Source organism: Chiloscyllium plagiosum, unplaced genomic scaffold (genome assembly GCF_037043375.1).
Source record: "Chiloscyllium plagiosum isolate Xiang-an unplaced genomic scaffold, Cpla_swu_hap1 HiC_scaffold_37, whole genome shotgun sequence".
NCBI lineage: Eukaryota > Metazoa > Chordata > Chondrichthyes > Orectolobiformes > Hemiscylliidae > Chiloscyllium > Chiloscyllium plagiosum.
This window is the reverse complement of record NW_028270175.1, coordinates 42,861,018-42,878,382: the sequence shown is the minus strand read 5'-3', so window position 1 is coordinate 42,878,382 and position 17,365 is coordinate 42,861,018. Positions and strand designations below refer to the sequence as shown.

Sequence of the window (17,365 nt, the reverse complement as noted above, 5' to 3'; positions counted from 1 at the left end):
TTGTTGTCTTAGAGTTTGTATCTATGGGATGCCTGCCTTGTGTCAAAGATCCCTAACGTAGATAACTCCTGCAGTCTGAGAATTGATGCAGCAATATTTTAAAGTATACTCACTATTGCATTTCTGTAACTTGCCATGAGGTAATGTCTATTGTCCTATGCCAAGGCAAGGTGTTCCTTTCTGTCTGTTTTGACTAGGTCCACCAGGACTTTATTTTAGGTAGGATTCTCCAGAGTCACCCACCTGCTTCAGAAAGACATACAAAGATAGGAAGATACGATTTGGGAGAAGGAGCAGGTTACTCAGCTCCTTGCATCTGCTCCGCCATTCAGTAAATTATGGCTGATCTGATTATGCCATATTCCCATTTACAACCCCCCAGCCCCTAATAAATATTCACTTCCTTTTGTCAACCAAGAATCTATCTACCTCTGCCTTAAACATATTCAAAAACTTTGCTTCCATCACCACTTTTTTGTGGAAGACTGTTCCAAAGACTTACAATGCTCTGTGTGAGAAAGAAAATTCTCTGAACCCCTGTCAAAAATGATTGCCACCCTATTTTTGAACCAGTTCTGGATTCTGCAGCAGGATGCAGCGTGCTTTCCACACCCACCATATTGAGACCTTGTATGATCTTCTATGTTCCAATCCTTTTCTTCTTTTAATTTGAAGTGGATTCAACCCTAAGTTTTTCAACCCTTCCTCAGAAGGCACTCAACTATTCCTTGTAGTCGACGATGCCCTCCACCGCATCTCTTCCACTTCCTGCTCTTCCGCCCTTGAGCCCCGCCCCTCCAACCGCCACCAGGACAGAACCCCACTGGTCCTCACCTACCACCCCACCAACCTCCATGTACAACGTATCATCCGCCGTCATTTCCGCCACCTCCAAACGGACCCCACCACCAGTGATATAGTTCCCTCCCCTCCCCTATCAGCATTCCAAAAAGACTACTCCCTCCGTGACTCCCTCGTCAGGTCCACACCCCCCACCAACCCAACCTCCACTCCCGGCACCTTCCCCTGCAACCGCAAGAAATGCAAAACTTGCGCCCACACCTCCCCCCTTACTTCCCTCCAAGGCGCCAAGGGACACTTCCATATCCGCCACAAATTCACCTGCACCTCCACACACATCATCTATTGCATCCGCTGCACCCGATGTGGCCTCCTCTATATTGGGGAGATAGGCCGCCTACTTGCGGAACGTTTCAGAGAACACCTCTGGGACTCCCGGACCAACCAACCCAATGACACCGTGGCTAAACACTTTAATTCCCTCTCCCACTCTGCCAAGGACATGCAGGTCCTTGGACTCCTCCATCGCCAGACTATGGCAACACGACGGTTGGAGGAAGAGTGCCTCATCTTCTGCCTGAGAACCCTCCAACCACAAGGGATGAACTCAGATTTCTCCAGTTTCCTCATTTCCCCTCCCCCCACCTTGTCTCAGTCAAATCCCTCGAACTCAGCACCGCCTTCCTAACCTGCAATCATCTTCCTGACCTCTCCGCCCCCACCCCACTCCGGCCTATCACCTTCACCTTGACCTCCCTCCACCTATCGCATTTCCAAAGCCCCTCCCCCAAGTCCCTCCTCCCTACCTTTTATCTTAGCCTGCTGGACACACTTTCCTCATTCCTGAAGAAGGGCTTATGCCCGAAACGTCGATTCTCCTGTTCCTTGGATGCTGTCTGACCTGCTGCGCTTTTCCAGCAACACATTTTCAGCTCTGATCTCCAGCATCTGCAGCCCTCACTTTCTCCTATTCCTTGTATTAGCCCAGCATACATTCTCTGAACTGTTTCACCCTATTTACATCCTTACTTAAACAAGTTGACCAGTATTGTAGACAGTACTGCAAATGTAGTCTTGTCAATGTCCTGTAGAATTGAAACACAACCGCTCCACTTTTGTATTCAATTCCTCTCTCAATAAAGAATAAGATTCTATTAGCTTTCCCAATTACTTCCTATAATCGTAGACTAATCTCTTACAACTTGCACTGGGACACCCAGATCCCTCTGCATCTCTAAGGTCTATGATCTCTCACCATTTAAACCACACACTTTGCTTTTGTTCTTCCCGTCCAAGTGGACAACTTCTCATCTTCCCACATTGTGTTGTATGATACTTTCACCGTGCTAAATGGGATAGACTTCGAACAGATCTAGCAACTCGTGCCTGGACATCCATGAGGTGCCCTGGACCATCAAGAACAGCAGAATCATGCTCTAACACAATCTGCAACCTCATGCCCTGTTATCTCCCCTACTCTACCATTTCCGTCTAGCGAGGGATTAACCCTGGTTCAATGGCAAGACAAGAAGACCTGCTAGGAATAGCACCAGGTGTACATAAAAATAAAGTGACAGCCTGGGGAAGCTACTTGTATGCCAGACAGTATAAGCAGCAAGTGATAGACAGAGTTAAGTTATCCCACATCCAACAAATCAGATCAAATGTCTGCAGACCTGCCACATTCAGTCAGAAATGTTGGTGGGTAATTAAACAACTCACTGGAGGAAAATGGTCCACAAATATTCCCATCCTCACTAATAGAAGAGACCAACACATCAGTGCAAAAGATAAAGCTGAAGTAATAATCTTCAGCCAGAAGTGCTGACTGGATAATCCATCTCGGCCTTCTCCAGAGATCCCCAGCATCACATGTGACAGTTTTCAACTCTCTCCACATGATATCAAGGAGGCACTGGACATTGCAAAGAGTATGGGTACCGACACAATTCCAACAATCGTACTGAAAACTTATGAGATAAGGTGAGAGTGCATTTGGCCCCTGGCAAAACTGGTGTCAATGGGAATCATACCTGGCATAAAGGAAGATGGTTGTCGGTGTTGGAGGTCAGTCTGCTGAGTTACATGACATCACTTCAGAGTAGTGTCCTAGGCTCAATCACTTTCAGCTGCTTCCTCAATGATCTTCTCTCTATTATACGGTCAGAAGTGGGGATGTTCACCGATAATTATGCAATGTTGTGACTCCTCAGATTCTGAAGCAGTCCATGCTCAAATGCAGAAAAACTGGACGATATCAAGGCTTAGACTGTGAAGTGGCAGGGACCATTTGTACCACTCCAGTGCCAGATAATGACTCTGTCCAATAAAATAAAATCTAACCATCGCCCCATAACATTTAATAATATTTTCATCACCAAATCCCCATTTTCAATACATTGAACTTTGCAATTGCTGATAAATCAGATAACAGGTTGACCTGGAGACTTTGGGGAGCAAGGAAGGGTCAGTGAGTGGGTGAGGGAGTGCTGGAAAAGCATTTAGCTGCTAGATCCTACCTCAGCTTTGTTGCTGGGGGTTTATGAAGTTGAGAGTGTGGTGCTGGAAAAGCACAGCAGGTCAGGCAGCATCCAAGGAGCAGGAGAATCGACGATTTGGGGCATAAGCCCTTCATCAGCCATTCTTGATGAAGGGCTCATGCCCAAAACATTGATTCTACTGCTCCTCAGATGCCACCTGACCTGCTGTGTTTTTCCAGCACCATACTTTCGATTCTAACCTCCAGCATCTGCAGTCCTCACTTTTTTCCTGGGGGTTTTTCTGGCCTCTGGTCATAGAGTCTAAAAGTTTATTAACGTATAAGGCTCACAATCTCATTAATTTATTCAAATTACTGATTTGCCTCTTGAGGTCACATTACACATCTGATCAACTCCCCCACACCAAACCCACCCACCACCTCCATCCCAGTTAAACAGAAATAGGCACCCATTGCAGTGACTTAAAGTCAGATTCAGATTTTTAAGAATTCCACTTCCTATCCCTCATCCATCACACCCACCTTCCCTTTTCTTACCTGTTCTGAGGGAATACATCTCCCCACTGACTCTGTGACTATCTGAAGTGTTTTTAATTAATATAGTCAGTAAAGCTGGAGAAACTGAAGTTCCTGTTTTTTGCTCTAAGCAGCCCTGTTTCATGTTTCTTCTCAATTATGTCAAACTGCAGTAAAGGCTTGTTGAAAATTCAAAATCGAAAGCAGTGTTCAAATTCCACTTCAATGTGACAGCTCCTCTCTGCATGCTAAAATGAGTTGTTAAACCTATATCAGATTCAGCCTGGGAAGACTCAGCACAGTATCCCATCCTTAGCTGATGGGTCCTCTCAGTCATACACTTGAAGTTGCAATAATGTTATCAGACATCAAACCATCTGGCCAGTCATAATTAACAACTCTTCCTGTTCACTGTCAAAACATTCAATTAACAACCTCAGGCAGTAAAATAGCTTTGTTCAGACACTGGATCTACAATGGTAACTAACCATTGATGTATTCAATAGTGGAGTCAATTCCATCATCTAGTTCTAATTCACAAAGATGTCTGCTTTAACATATTAAACCATTAATAAATGGTGAATATTTGGAGCAGAAAAATGTGTTGCTGGAAAAGCGCAGCAGGTCAGGCAGCATCCAAGGAGCAGGAGAATCGACGTTTCGGGCATAAGCCCTTCTTCAGGATTCTCCTGCTCCTTGGATGCTGCCTGACCTACTGCGCTTTTCCAGCAACACATTTTTCAGCTCTGATCTCCAGCATCTGCAGCCCTCACTTTCTCCTAGAATATTTGGAGCAGCCATTCATTGGGACCCTTTATTGTGATCAAGTGACAGTTGCTTTGTAAGATCTTTAACAAGGCCTTTGACAAGGTACCTCATGGTTAGTAAGGTTAGTTCACATGGAATCCAGGAGGGCGAGCCAATTGGATACAAAATTGATGGTAAGAAACAGAGGATAGTGGTAGAGGGTTGTTTTTCAGACGAGAGGCCTGTGACCATTAGGTATGTCACAAGGACTGGTGCTTGGTCCAATGTAGTTTGCAATTTGTATACCTGTAAACGATTTGGTTAAGAATATAGGAGACATAGTTAGTATTTTTGCAGGTGACACCAAAATTGGTGGTGGAGTGGACAGTGATAAAGATTATCTAAGAGTACAATGAAATTTTAATCAACTAGGCCAGTGGGCCAAGGAATTGTAAATGTAGTTAAATGCAGATAAATGTGAGGTGTTACAGGACTAACACAGTTAATGGTAAGGCCCTGGGGAGTGTTGTCAAACAGAGAGTCCTAGGGTGCAGGTACATAGTTCCTCGAAAGTAGCAACAGAGGTAGACAAGGTGGTGAAGAAAGCATTTGGCATACTTTCCTTCATCGATCAGAGCATTGAGTACAAGCATTGGGACACCATGTTATGACTGTACAGAACATTGGTGAGGCCACATTTGGAGTACTGCATATATTTCTGAGTCACCCTGCTAAAGGAAGGATGTTATTAAAATGTGAAGGATGCAAAAAAGATTTACACAGATTGGCAGGTCTGACTTATAAAGAAAGGTTGGATAGGCTGGTACCAATTCCCTGGAGTCTAGGTGGGTGAGGAATGATTTTATAATAGTTCTCAAATTGTGAGGGGCATAGATAAGGTGAATAGCCAAGGTCTTTTTCATAGGCTAGGGGATGTCCAAAACTAGAGGGTATAAGTTTAAGGTGAGACGGGAAAGATGTAAAAGGAAACTGAAGGGGAACTTTTTCACCCACATGGTAGTGAGTATATGGAATGAGCTGCCAGAGGAAGTGGGAGAGGTGGATACAATCACAATATTTAAGAGAAATTTGGAAAGCTACATGAATAGGAAAGGTTTAGAAGTATTTGGGCCAAATGCAGGCAAATAGGACTAGTTCAGTTTAGTAAACCTAACCAGCATGGACAAGCTGGGCCAAAGGGCGTGTTCCTATTCTGTACGACTCTATGACTCTGACTCTGATCTTCTGGAGCCAGAAAACAAGTGAAGTGTGAGCTCCCAACAGTTTATGAAGAACTTCAGAGAGGCTCAGCTCTTGAGTATATCAAGGCTGACCATGCTGTTTGTACTTCACACCTGAGTTTAACAGATTTAAGTATGGACCACAGCATACTCAGAGAGAGACAACACTACCTCCACCCCTGAACTCCCACCAAGAATCTCCCAACACCTGTAGATCTGATAATAGAGTAATTGCCTCCTGTATAGAGGAACCTCGATTTTCTGGGGAGTATTTTGTTCAGTTAATCAAATATCAGATAATCGATGCTGGATATTAAGATTTGCCACGCATCGGGACCTTGCGACCCTGTTTGGATGATCCAAAGTTTGGTTAATCAAATGCCAGGTAATCGAGGTTCCTCTGTATTTTGAAGTTGAATCCCTCGTTATCATTATCCCAAATATTATCCATAGGATCTTCTGCACTAAATAACATTTGAGATCCCTCATCACTTTATTAATTCTGTTCAGTCCTGCCAGAATTTTATATGTTTAAAATCCAACAAATCTCCAGGACTTGGTGGCTGACACCCTAATGTTCCAAAAGATGCAGCTCCAGAAATAATGCTTGCATAGTTATGATTTTTCAATGTTCCCTCGATTCTCGAATCAATCCACCAGATTGGAAATTAACAAATGTACGCTACGGTCCAAACAAGGAAGCAGAGAGAAAATGAAGAATTTTTCCATCATCTGGAAAATACTAGAACCTTATCATTAAAGAAGTCTCAATATTTTGTTCGAAAATTACCTTCTGATCAGACAGAGTCAATATGGTTTATCAAGCAGTGAATCCTTTTTGACAGATGCAGCAGACTTTTCCAGCAATTTCCATTTTTGTTTCTGATATACAACATCCGCAGTTCTTTTGGTGTTTTAAAATAGACTACTTTGTGACAGTAACTGGTATAGTAGATAAAGGGAAACCAGTAGAGATAATATACTTGGATTTCCAAAAGCCATTCATTAAGGTGCCATACTGGAAGTTAAGCCACAAAATAAAGGACCATGAAATTAGAAGTGATATGTTAGAATGGATAAGAGATTGGTTAATGGACCAGAAGCAGAGAGAGTAGGGGTAAGTGGGGCATTTTCAAGTTGGTAGGCTCCAAGTTGGTGGAGTGCTAAATGCTTAGTACCATGTCCTCAGCTACGTACAATATATGTTTGTTATTTAGACAAAAGTCCAAAAGTGATATATCCATAAGTCCAAAAGTGACAATACAAAGTTAGGCAATGTATGCAGTGGGGAGGACACAAAGAAGGTGCCAAAGAGACATAGGTAGGCTAGGTGAATAGGTAGCAAGGTGGCAACCGGAGTTTAATATTAATATGAGCTTATTTGCTTTGGTGGAAAGAATGAAAAAGCAGAATATTTCTAAAAGTTGTGGAATTTCCCAGTCGTGATGCTCAAAAGCATATCAGTGAACTTGTACCAGGAACACAGGAAGTTATATATTGATTTACTCCAACTGTATAGGACTTTGGTGGGATCACATCTGATACACAGTGTCCATTTTTGTGCTGTCTAAATGGAAAAGGATATATTTGCTTTGGGTGTGGCACAACAAAGGTTCATTACATTGGTTGCTGAAATGAGACCCAGTTAATTGGTGGTTTGCCCAGTGATGAGAGACAGTGGAATTTGAACCTTCTGGAATTTGGAAGAGTGCAAGGTGACCTGTTGGAGCTTGCAGGATTCTAAAAGTCTTGAGAAGTTAGATGTTGAGAGATTGTTTGCCATGACTGGTATAACATCAATTATTTAAATCTGAGATGTGCAATGATCTCTTCACTCAATTTTGGAATTGTAGGTGATCTATACTTAAAGATATTTAAAAGTCAGAGCAATACACTTTTAACATCTTGAAGAATCAAGAGATATGTGGAGGCAGAAAAGTAGAGTTGAGGTAAAGTGGTGGAGTATGCTGACAGGAATGTACAACCTTGTGGAGTGTTAAATGTTTAGTGCTGTGGCCTCAGCTAATTACAATCTGTGTTGGAGTATTATGTACAGTTTTGGTCACCCTGTTATAGGAAAGAATAGTTAAACTAGAAAGAGTGAAAAGCAGATTTACCAGGATGTTGCCAGGACTAGTAGCAGAGTGAGAGCTGAAGAAAAAGTGTTGATTGAAGGTGTGGATCCTTCTGAGGATAGTTATAGGAAGAGATTGGCCAGGACAGGACTTTAATTCTTGAAATGTAGGAGAATGAAGGGTGACCTTATTGAGGAGTATAAAATCATAAGAGGCACCGATAGGATGAACATATAGTCTTTTTCTCAGGGATGGGGAATTAAAAATGAGCGGGCATAGGTGAGAGGGGAAAGACTTAAGAAGGACCTGAGGGGCAACTTCTTCATGCAGAGTGGTGCGTATATGGAACGAGCTGCCAGGGAAAGTGGTTCAGGCAGGTACAATAGCAAAATTTAAAAAACATTTGGATAGGTACATGGATGGAAGGGCTTAGAGGGATATGAACCAAATGTGGGCAGTTGGAACTAGCTGAGTGGGCACCCTGGTCAGTATGAAACCTGTTTCCATGTTATGATTTGGAGATGCCGTGTTGAACTGGGGTGTACAAAGTTAAAAATCACACAACACCAGGTTATAGTCCAACAGGTTTAATTGGAAACACTCTAGCTTTCGGAGCGTCGCTCCCGAAAGCTAGTGTGTTTCCAATTAAACCTGTTGGACTATAACCTGGTGTTGTGTGATTTTTAACTCTGTTTCCATGTTGTATTACTCTATGATTCTATGCCCACTCCTCCTACTTTCACTATTCAGATCTTTTTGGTTCCCTATCTCAAATCAGTACCAGAAATTAGTCTTGAACCAGTAGACCCAGGCTAAATTTTTACCTGACTTAATGTAATTAAACCGGACAAGCCTAGAGGTTGAATAGTTGCAACTCAACATTGTTCCTGTTTACTGGATTGATCACTTGCTATCGATTAGGGCCATGCCTATAACTGTGAATATCTTGAAATAGACTGCAGTTTCAGTTGCCGAGAAAACCGAAAATTGAATGATTTGTACAGAAATTACAATATCAAAACAGAGTGATCATGTCAACCAGCTCATATTGCCATTAATCTTCCATGTGCACATGAACATGTCAAGTAATTTCAATCAAACCTACCAGTCAAGATATTGATAGCATTGGATTAGGTGCCAGGTTTACATCTGCCCAAATTCATGCTCCAGTTTCACAGGAGAAGTAGCAAATTAGGCACTGAGAATGTGGCACACTATCCAATATATGTTTCATCTTTTGACAAAGTGGAAGTTTTGTTTTTGATGAACAGCATTCGAAGTGTTATAAAATTCCTGACTTTTTCACTGTTCTGTTCCATCCTCGTGGCAGCTTGCTGACAGAATTGCACGTGTCAATGACTTGCCATGGTATCATTCTGATTATCTATTCACTCACATGGACTTTGTGTCAGTTTGGCCTCGATTATTGTTGACAGCTCTTAGTTGAGCATTTGCCTTTTCTGTTGACCCACGCGACACAACTGACAATATCAGTACATCATGTAATGGCCTGTCAGGCGTAAAGACTTCTGCATTTTATTAGAGATGTTTATAATCTTGATTGAATTAAATATGAACCAAGGCCCTGTCTAATATTGAGTGAGGCAGAAGCATTTCACTATTACACTTTAAAAAAGCACAATTTAATCTTAATTTTATTCAGGGCCAGCTGTGGATTATACTTGTGCAGTTTAAGAGTAAATAAATAACAGGCTGCCTGTGATAGCTTCCATTGTTCATTAAAATGTGTGAAAAGCTCACAGTTTATTCAGGATATGAGTTACAAGTGTCTCTCAGACTGCCAGCTAGTAGAGGGCTTAATCCCCTATCCAGTGAAGGTGCAACACATGGACTGAGGATGTAGAGGGACTAATCCCCTATACAGTGAAGGGATGTTAGACTAACAGGATGTAGAGGGACTAATCCCCTGTACAGTGAACGGGTGATACACAGACTGACAGGATGTAGAGGGACTAATCCCCTATACAGTGAAGGGGTGACACACAGACTGACAGGATGTAGAGGGACTAATCCCCTATACAGTGAAGGGGTGATACACAGACTGACAGGATGTAGAGGGATTAATCCCTTGTACAGTGAAGGGATGATAGACTAACAGGATGTAGAGGGACTAATCCCTTGTACAGTGAAAGGGTTACAGGCTGACTGGATGTAGAGGGACTAATCCCTGTACAGTGAAGGGATGACAGACTGACACGATGTAGAGATATTGACATTTCAGTAAGTTGAGGGGGAATTACAGAGTTCTGTTGAGCACCAGTCAACAATGATAAAGTCCTATTTATATTTTAGCAACTCCCTTATGTCAATGTTTGCTTCATACCCACATAGTAAATGCAATGCAGGAATAAACTTTTAAGCATTTGTTCACAGGATGTGGGCATCACTGGTTTGGACAGCATTTATTGACCAGAAGGTTAAGAGACAATCATATTGCTGTGGTTACTGGTCATTGTCAGGGTAGCACTTTATTGAATTCAAATTTCATCAACTGCCAAATTGGGATTTGAACTTGTGACTTCCGAACATTGCCTGAGGTCTGGGTTGTCAGTCCAGTGCCATCCCCACTACATCTTTGCATCCCCCTATAATCTAGTGGAAACAACTCAATTGAAGCTAAGGTTCTCTTCCTACATCTGCTGATATATTTGAGAATATGACACAATTTTATTATCATAGAGTCCTTAAGGTGTGGAAACAGGCCATTTGGCCCATCAAGTCCACACCAACCCTCTGAAGAGTATGCCACCTCAACCTATTCCCCTACCCTATTATTCTACATTTCCCCTGACTCATGACCTAACCTGCACATCCCTGAACACTATGGGCAATTTAGTATGGTCAATTCACCTGACCTGTACATCTGTGGGAGGAAACTGGACCACCTGGAGAAAACCCACGCAGTTACAGGGAGAATGTGCAAACTCCACACAGACAGTCACCCATAGCTTTAATTGAACCTTTGTCCCTGGCACTGTGAGGCAGCAGTGCCAACCACTGAGCCACTGTGCTGCCATTTACTTCACATTTATTTTACCAAATGCAGGAACTTGATGCAAAGTCAATGTAAGTGAATATATGAATTGAGAATCTAGCTGAGATCAGTCTCTCTGCCTCATGGAAATAAACACAGGATGTTGATTCAATAGGCTTGTACTTTATTTTGTTATATTACGCAGTCTGTGGATCTGAATGGGTCAGGGTTGGGGATTGGGGCACAGAACCTCAGACACTCCAAACCATGATTGGAAGCTCAGGAGATGGAAACAAACTTGCAGTGTCCCTTTGTCTGAGCTTTGTAGTCTACCTGTTACCCTCTGTGTTAAAGGTTAATGAGGGAAAGCAGGCAGTTAACCAATGCAAATATAATCGAGAACACTAATTATCAGATGGGTTGTCAAATCTGCCAGTACAGTTGGAGCAGTATGGAGGATAATCATTGAGTAGGATTTGACGGGGATGTAAAAGGAGGAAGAAAATGATTCTGTGTTGATGGTGGGGTGAGAACTGGGTACGTTTACAGGTATATGGAAACAAGTAATCAATGAGTTGGAGCTTACCCCCCCCCCCCCCCCCCCCCCCCCCCACCACCACCACCACCACCACCCCCATCCCCCCCTAGGCTATGTAATCACATGGACTGCTTTCATCACACCCAATCCATTTTCATCAGCTAATGGTCCCCATTATCAGCTTTCTCTCCTCCCTAGCTCACTATTATCCACCCCGTTGCCTGTCTAACTGCTGTTATCTCTGTCTCTCTGAGCTCCATCTCTACCTGCCATTGCTCCTTTACCCACCACCTCCCATCATCATAAACCAATCTTTCCTAATTACAATCAGGTCTGACGAAGGGTCACTGGACCCAAAATGTTGATTCTGCTTTCTCTCCTCAGATACAGCCAGACTGTTGAGTATTTCCAGTAGTCTCTGTATTTTTTTGGAATTCTGTGATGTATAAGTTGAAGGAAAACTCTGACCAGAAAAGTACATGCGTAGGATTTGTCTATTCAATCTTCTAACCTCTGGACTTTAACTGAGACCTTGGCTGTAATCTTATGGAAACCTAAGTAAGGCATGGCAGAATTGTGTGAGATGTCCAGCTGAAGTCTATCTCAACATCTGAAGCAACTTGCTCCATCTTTTATGCATTGCTGAGTGAATGGGCACATTTCTCGCTCAGCACTTAAGGGGGATTCTGGCATATTAAATGTCTTGTGGACAGCTCAACTTGCCTCATTAATACTTTGTTTCCTATTATACCAAATCTAACAAATAAACTCGATGTTGGGCATTGTAGCCCATTGAGTCCGCACCATCCCTTTGAAGGGCATCCCACCCAGACCCATCACCCTCCTCTATACATGAAACCCCACATTTCCCATGGCTTATCCATTGACCCTGCACATCTGACATTATTGGAATTTGGCATGGCCATACCATTTAATCTGCACATCTTTGGACATTGGGAGCAAACCGGAGGAAATGCATGCAGACACTGGACGAATATGCAAACTCCACACAGGTAGTCGCCTGAGCGTGGAATCGGACCTGGGTCACTGGCAGTGTAAGGCTGCAATGCTAACCACTGAACCATTGTGCTCAAAGGACACTGTCCAGTTAAGGGGTGAGGAGCTGCATTTCAGACTGTCCTCCCACCCCTCTTTCTGCCCTACTGTGGGCTATTTTCCTCCTGGAATGAGTGGAAGGCAGGAATTCAGGAAACTGAAAGTGGGTGGTATGGCTATTACTGTTGGTGCCGGTGTGCCGAGTGAGTGAGTAGGCAGTGCTGAGGGCATGCAAGGTCAGTGGAGTTGGGTGTTGGGATGGGTAAGAGTACATGGGGAAGATGTTGCAGGCAATAGTGAGAGTGACAGAGCATGAGCCTTCATAGGAGGTGGATGCAGTAGCAGAGAGAGACTGAGTGTGAGATGTCAGTGAGAAGATGATGGCTCATACACTGTTGCCCTTTTTCCTACACCATTGATCATCCTCCAAATGGCTGAGACTGTACTGATCCAGGTGGTGACCTTGGACCAGGCTGGAATGTCTGGTGTCACGTCTCCACTGCTGGTCCTGGGGAATGAAGTAATCTGGGTCTACTTACATAGCATGGACCATAGCAGTTCAAGAAAGCAGCTCACCACCATCTTCTCAAAGGTAGGGATGGGCAATAAATGCGGGCCAGCCAGCAACACCCATGCTCCACAAGAGAACTCTTTTAAAAAAAACTGATTCAGAACAGACCAGAATTCACAAGTGATTACTTTATCTCGTGCTATTTGATCTGAGCAGCAAATGTCTCAAACTCTGTTTAGCTGAGATTAAACTGTATGTTTTTGATCTGATGTCCCATCATTGTGCTTTTTAAATCACAGCCTTACAGGGTGCAGTGACCAAAGGTGATAGCAACGTTAGGTATACGTACAGGCTGAGAGCAATATCAGAAATTGAAGCTGTTGTCTTTTGCAGTCATCCTCAGAGAGTTTGTCTGTATTTGCTCAGATTAACCTGACTAGGGTTCTCTTCTATGTTGGGCAATATCAGCCTGTGCTGAAAATGTGTTGCTGGAAAAGCGCAGCAGGTCAGGCAGCATCCAAGGAACAGGAGAATCGATGTTTCGGGCATAAGCCCTTCCTGAAGAAGGGCTTATGCCCGAAATGTCGATTCTCCTGTTCCTTGATGCTTCCTGACCTGCTGCGCTTTTCCAGCAACACATTTTCAGCTCTGATCTCCAGCATCTGCAGCCCTCACTTTCTCTCAATATCAGCCTGTGTTCATATGTTGGCACGGGATTCCTTTTCATCTGTTTAACATCATTAATTTTGGTCGAGCAAATTATTATGGAGATTTATTTTGTTGTATTTGTTTTTGCATGTCGCTCAAATGTTCATTAAAATGAACTGCATACTCATTGGAGATTGAACAGAAACGTAGCTGCCTGTAATCTGGCTTTGCTTGTGCACTGACGTGATTGAGATTGAGCAGACATCCTGCTCAACGAATGTTGCTCCAACACTTGTTCTGGCTGCCGAAGAACATGGGGCGGATGTTGCAGCTTGACACAGGAACACTGTTAGTGCAAGTGTATCACCAGAATTAATTCAGCCTGCTCACATTGAGTAACTGTGTCAAATGAGCCCCTGATGCCATCATCAACTCTGAACTAAAGTCTTCAAGATTCACCATGAAAAATTAAAAAAAGAAACTTTAGAGAATAAACAGGCATGACAATTATTTCTGTTTTTTTTAAAATAATAAATCTTTTTGGTCCATCCCTTCTTTAAAGTGATTCCTCTATGATTGTCATGTTAGACTATACGATGAAGGAACAGGAGAAGGTCATTCACCCCATCTGCCATTCTTTGAGATCATGACTGACCTGATAATCTTCAACTCCGCTTTTTGGCCTTTTCTCCGCAACCCTTACAGATTAAAAATCTGTCCATTTCAGCCTTGAAATGGACAACCTCTACAGCCCTCTGTGGTAAAGAATTCTACAGACTCACTGTTCTAGGAGAAGAAATTCTCCCTCATCTGTGTTTAAATGTGTGACCCCTTATTCTGAGGTTATGCCCTTTTGTCCTAAACTCTCCCACAAGTGGAAGCAACCTTACCACATCTACCCTGCCAAGTCTTCTAAGACTGTTGTATAATTCAATAATGTCACCTCTTATTCTTTTATATTTCAATGTGTACAGGTTCAACCTATTCAACCTCTCCTCCTAAGACAATTCATCCTTACCTGGTATCAATCTCGTGACTCCCTCCGATGCCTGTATATCTCTCCTTACATAAGGTGCCCAAAACTGTTCACCGTATTCCAGTTGTTGTATGACTAATACCTTGTACAGTTTTAGCAGAGCCTCCCTACTTCAATGCTCAGTCTCCTTTGATTTGTCCCCCATGTTAGCTACTGATTTAGGAAAGTGTAGAGAGGAAAATCTGGCAGGTTTTAAAACCCATTTTGTTGCTATTCCATTCATTTAGATCTGATAACTGGGAAAGCTGGTGTGGATTCCTGGCTGTTAGTTCTTCATGTCTATACTCTGCTTACAAGATAATAACCTACCAACCAAAACTGAAAACTTCAGTTTTTATTGAAATATTAACATAGCATCAAGTCTGGCCTTTTGCTCATCTGGATTTCCATCATGCCCTTGTTCTGCATGTCCCTATATCTGGGCTTCCCTTATTAATTTCCTTCGATTTGAAAGCACCCAATGAAACCTAGTCCTTCTATCAAACTTTTTGTTACTTGTCCTGCTATCACTTTACGTGACTCATTATCACTTGGATTATCTGATAACTCTTCTCTAAAGTGCCTTGGATGATCTATCATTTTAAAGGAATTGTATGAAAGTAAGTTCTTGCTGACATTTGTTGGTGATCCTCCTTGGCCTTTTTAGGAAGATTTTGGCTGAGGCATTTCTTTCGATGTTGCAGCCTATTCCAAAACAAAGGTATTCTCTTCCTTTGAGATGCTCACTTTCTGGCTGTGCCTTTTCAACATGAGTACCTGTTATTTCACCCATTTCTTTGCTTTACACACTGTAACTAGAGTTGCCAATCGCTCCTGGATTGTTCGGAACCCAGATCTGTTCGCCCTCATAATCGCCTGTAGATATAGTGATGAGCTTTCGCCTTAGGGTATTCATACCTGAAAATATGATTATTATAGCTCTCATAATATAAGAACAAGATGAATTCCAGATACCGTCACCAACTGGATGAATATATTTTGTTCCCTCTAATTCTTTTCCCAATCACCTTCTACCAATTCCATACTAGGCATGTGCACAAATTGATAAATCCACAGGATGAATAGAATGGAGGATTATGGGTATTCTGGTTACCATCATTGACTGATTGATCCATCAAACAGCCAATTGGTTGCAGAGGAGGGCTAGTTTGATAGCAGAATGTCAGGTGATGAAACTAATCACAATCTGTCTGATCAGAGTGGGCAATCCTCTTGTTTATTTTGTATCAATCTGAGTTTGTAGCCTCTGATTTGTATTATGAGTAATGACTGGTAGTCTACCTCAAGCTGCTCCTCAAATGGAGTATTTTTACTGTCCCACAGGGTAAGGAACAGCAGAGTTACTCCACACTGAAAGCCAGGGGAACAAGTGTGACAGTCTCCAACCTGAAACCTGGAACTCGTTATGTATTTCAGGTCCGAGCTCGTACATCAGCTGGGTGTGGCCGATTCAGCCAGACCGTCGAGATTGAAACTGCGAAATCAGGTAGGTGCAGTGTGCGCTCCCAAGCAATATATCTGTCCAGCCTTTGTTCAGCGTGAAACCAGAGTGGTTGCTTATTGGCACTGGTCTTACAGAGTGGAAAAACTGTGTTGACTGTATCACGTCCTACATCAAGTTTGATGTCTGAGAGATTATGGAGGCAGAAAAGGAAGTAGTTATTGGATCGGGCAGATGTTTATGTACAGTTTCAGAACAGGGGATGTAAGAGGAAGAGTAACCCATTCAATTCATGAAATCAGTTCCATCATTCAGTCCATTACTGACTCATTATCTACTTTAACTTCAATTGAGACAATGATCCCAATTCCTTTAATTCCTTCAGTATTGAAGGATTATTGAATCCCTGTCTTGAATATGCTTTAAGATAAAATCTGCAGTGGTAGGAAATTCCAATGTTTTACCATTTTCAAAGTTTCAGTGGAAAACCTGCCTGTCATCTCAGTTTTAAATGACCTAGCCTTATCCTGAGATTTTCACCTTCTCAATTTTGCAGTCAGGGGAGACACCCTGGAGAAATTCCACAGGTCTGGCAGCATCTGTGGAGAGAGAAACACAGTTAATGTGAAGGATTGAAGAAAAATCATATTGAACAAAACATCTTAACTCTGTTTATCTTTCCACAAATGCTGTACGACCTGCTGAGTTTCTCTAGCACCTAATGTTTTTATTTCAGAATTCAGGTATTTGCAGTATTTTGCTTTTAATATCAGGGAAGCATCCTCCGGAATGATACTGTTTGAATCATGAAAGATGTTACAGTGAGATCACCATTCTTTTGTTTCTAAACTCTAGGGAATATAGGTCTAGTTTCTTCAATCTCTCTTCACAGAGCAATTCCCTTATTTCAAGAATTGATCTACTAAACCTTGTTGCTCTCTTGCTACAGGAAGCATGTCCCTCCTTAGAGGTAAATACTGACACAGATCAGTAGAACGCAATGACCTGTTTGTGCGTTATCAATTCAATGTCTATAACTATGTCATTTTTACCCTGGCTGGTGAGGTTTTCTCTCATTTTAGTCCTTGTGTTTAAAGGCTGATCGATCTCTATCTCTTTAACTTTCAGTCCTGCATTCCCGCTCTCACCTTCTGGTCCTTCTGACTCTGGACTCTTGTGTATTCCCTGTTCCTCTTGTACCTTCGGATGCCTCACCATAATGCTCTGAGAATTCACTGTCTAAAACTGTCCACCCTCCTG

The 17,365-nt window shown here is 42.6% G+C and overlaps 1 protein-coding gene across 2 annotated transcripts in view; it reads left to right on the top strand.

The window, feature by feature from the left end:
* LOC122540177 (ephrin type-A receptor 8) overlaps positions 1-17,365 on the top strand; it is a 530,533-nt gene that overhangs the window by 373,632 nt on the left and 139,536 nt on the right. For both annotated transcript variants that reach the window (XM_087980648.1, XM_043675512.2), the window contains exon 7: positions 15,988-16,150. In XM_087980648.1, coding sequence (XP_087836774.1) covers positions 15,988-16,150 — 163 coding nt within the window. The remainder of the gene's footprint in view (positions 1-15,987; positions 16,151-17,365) is intronic.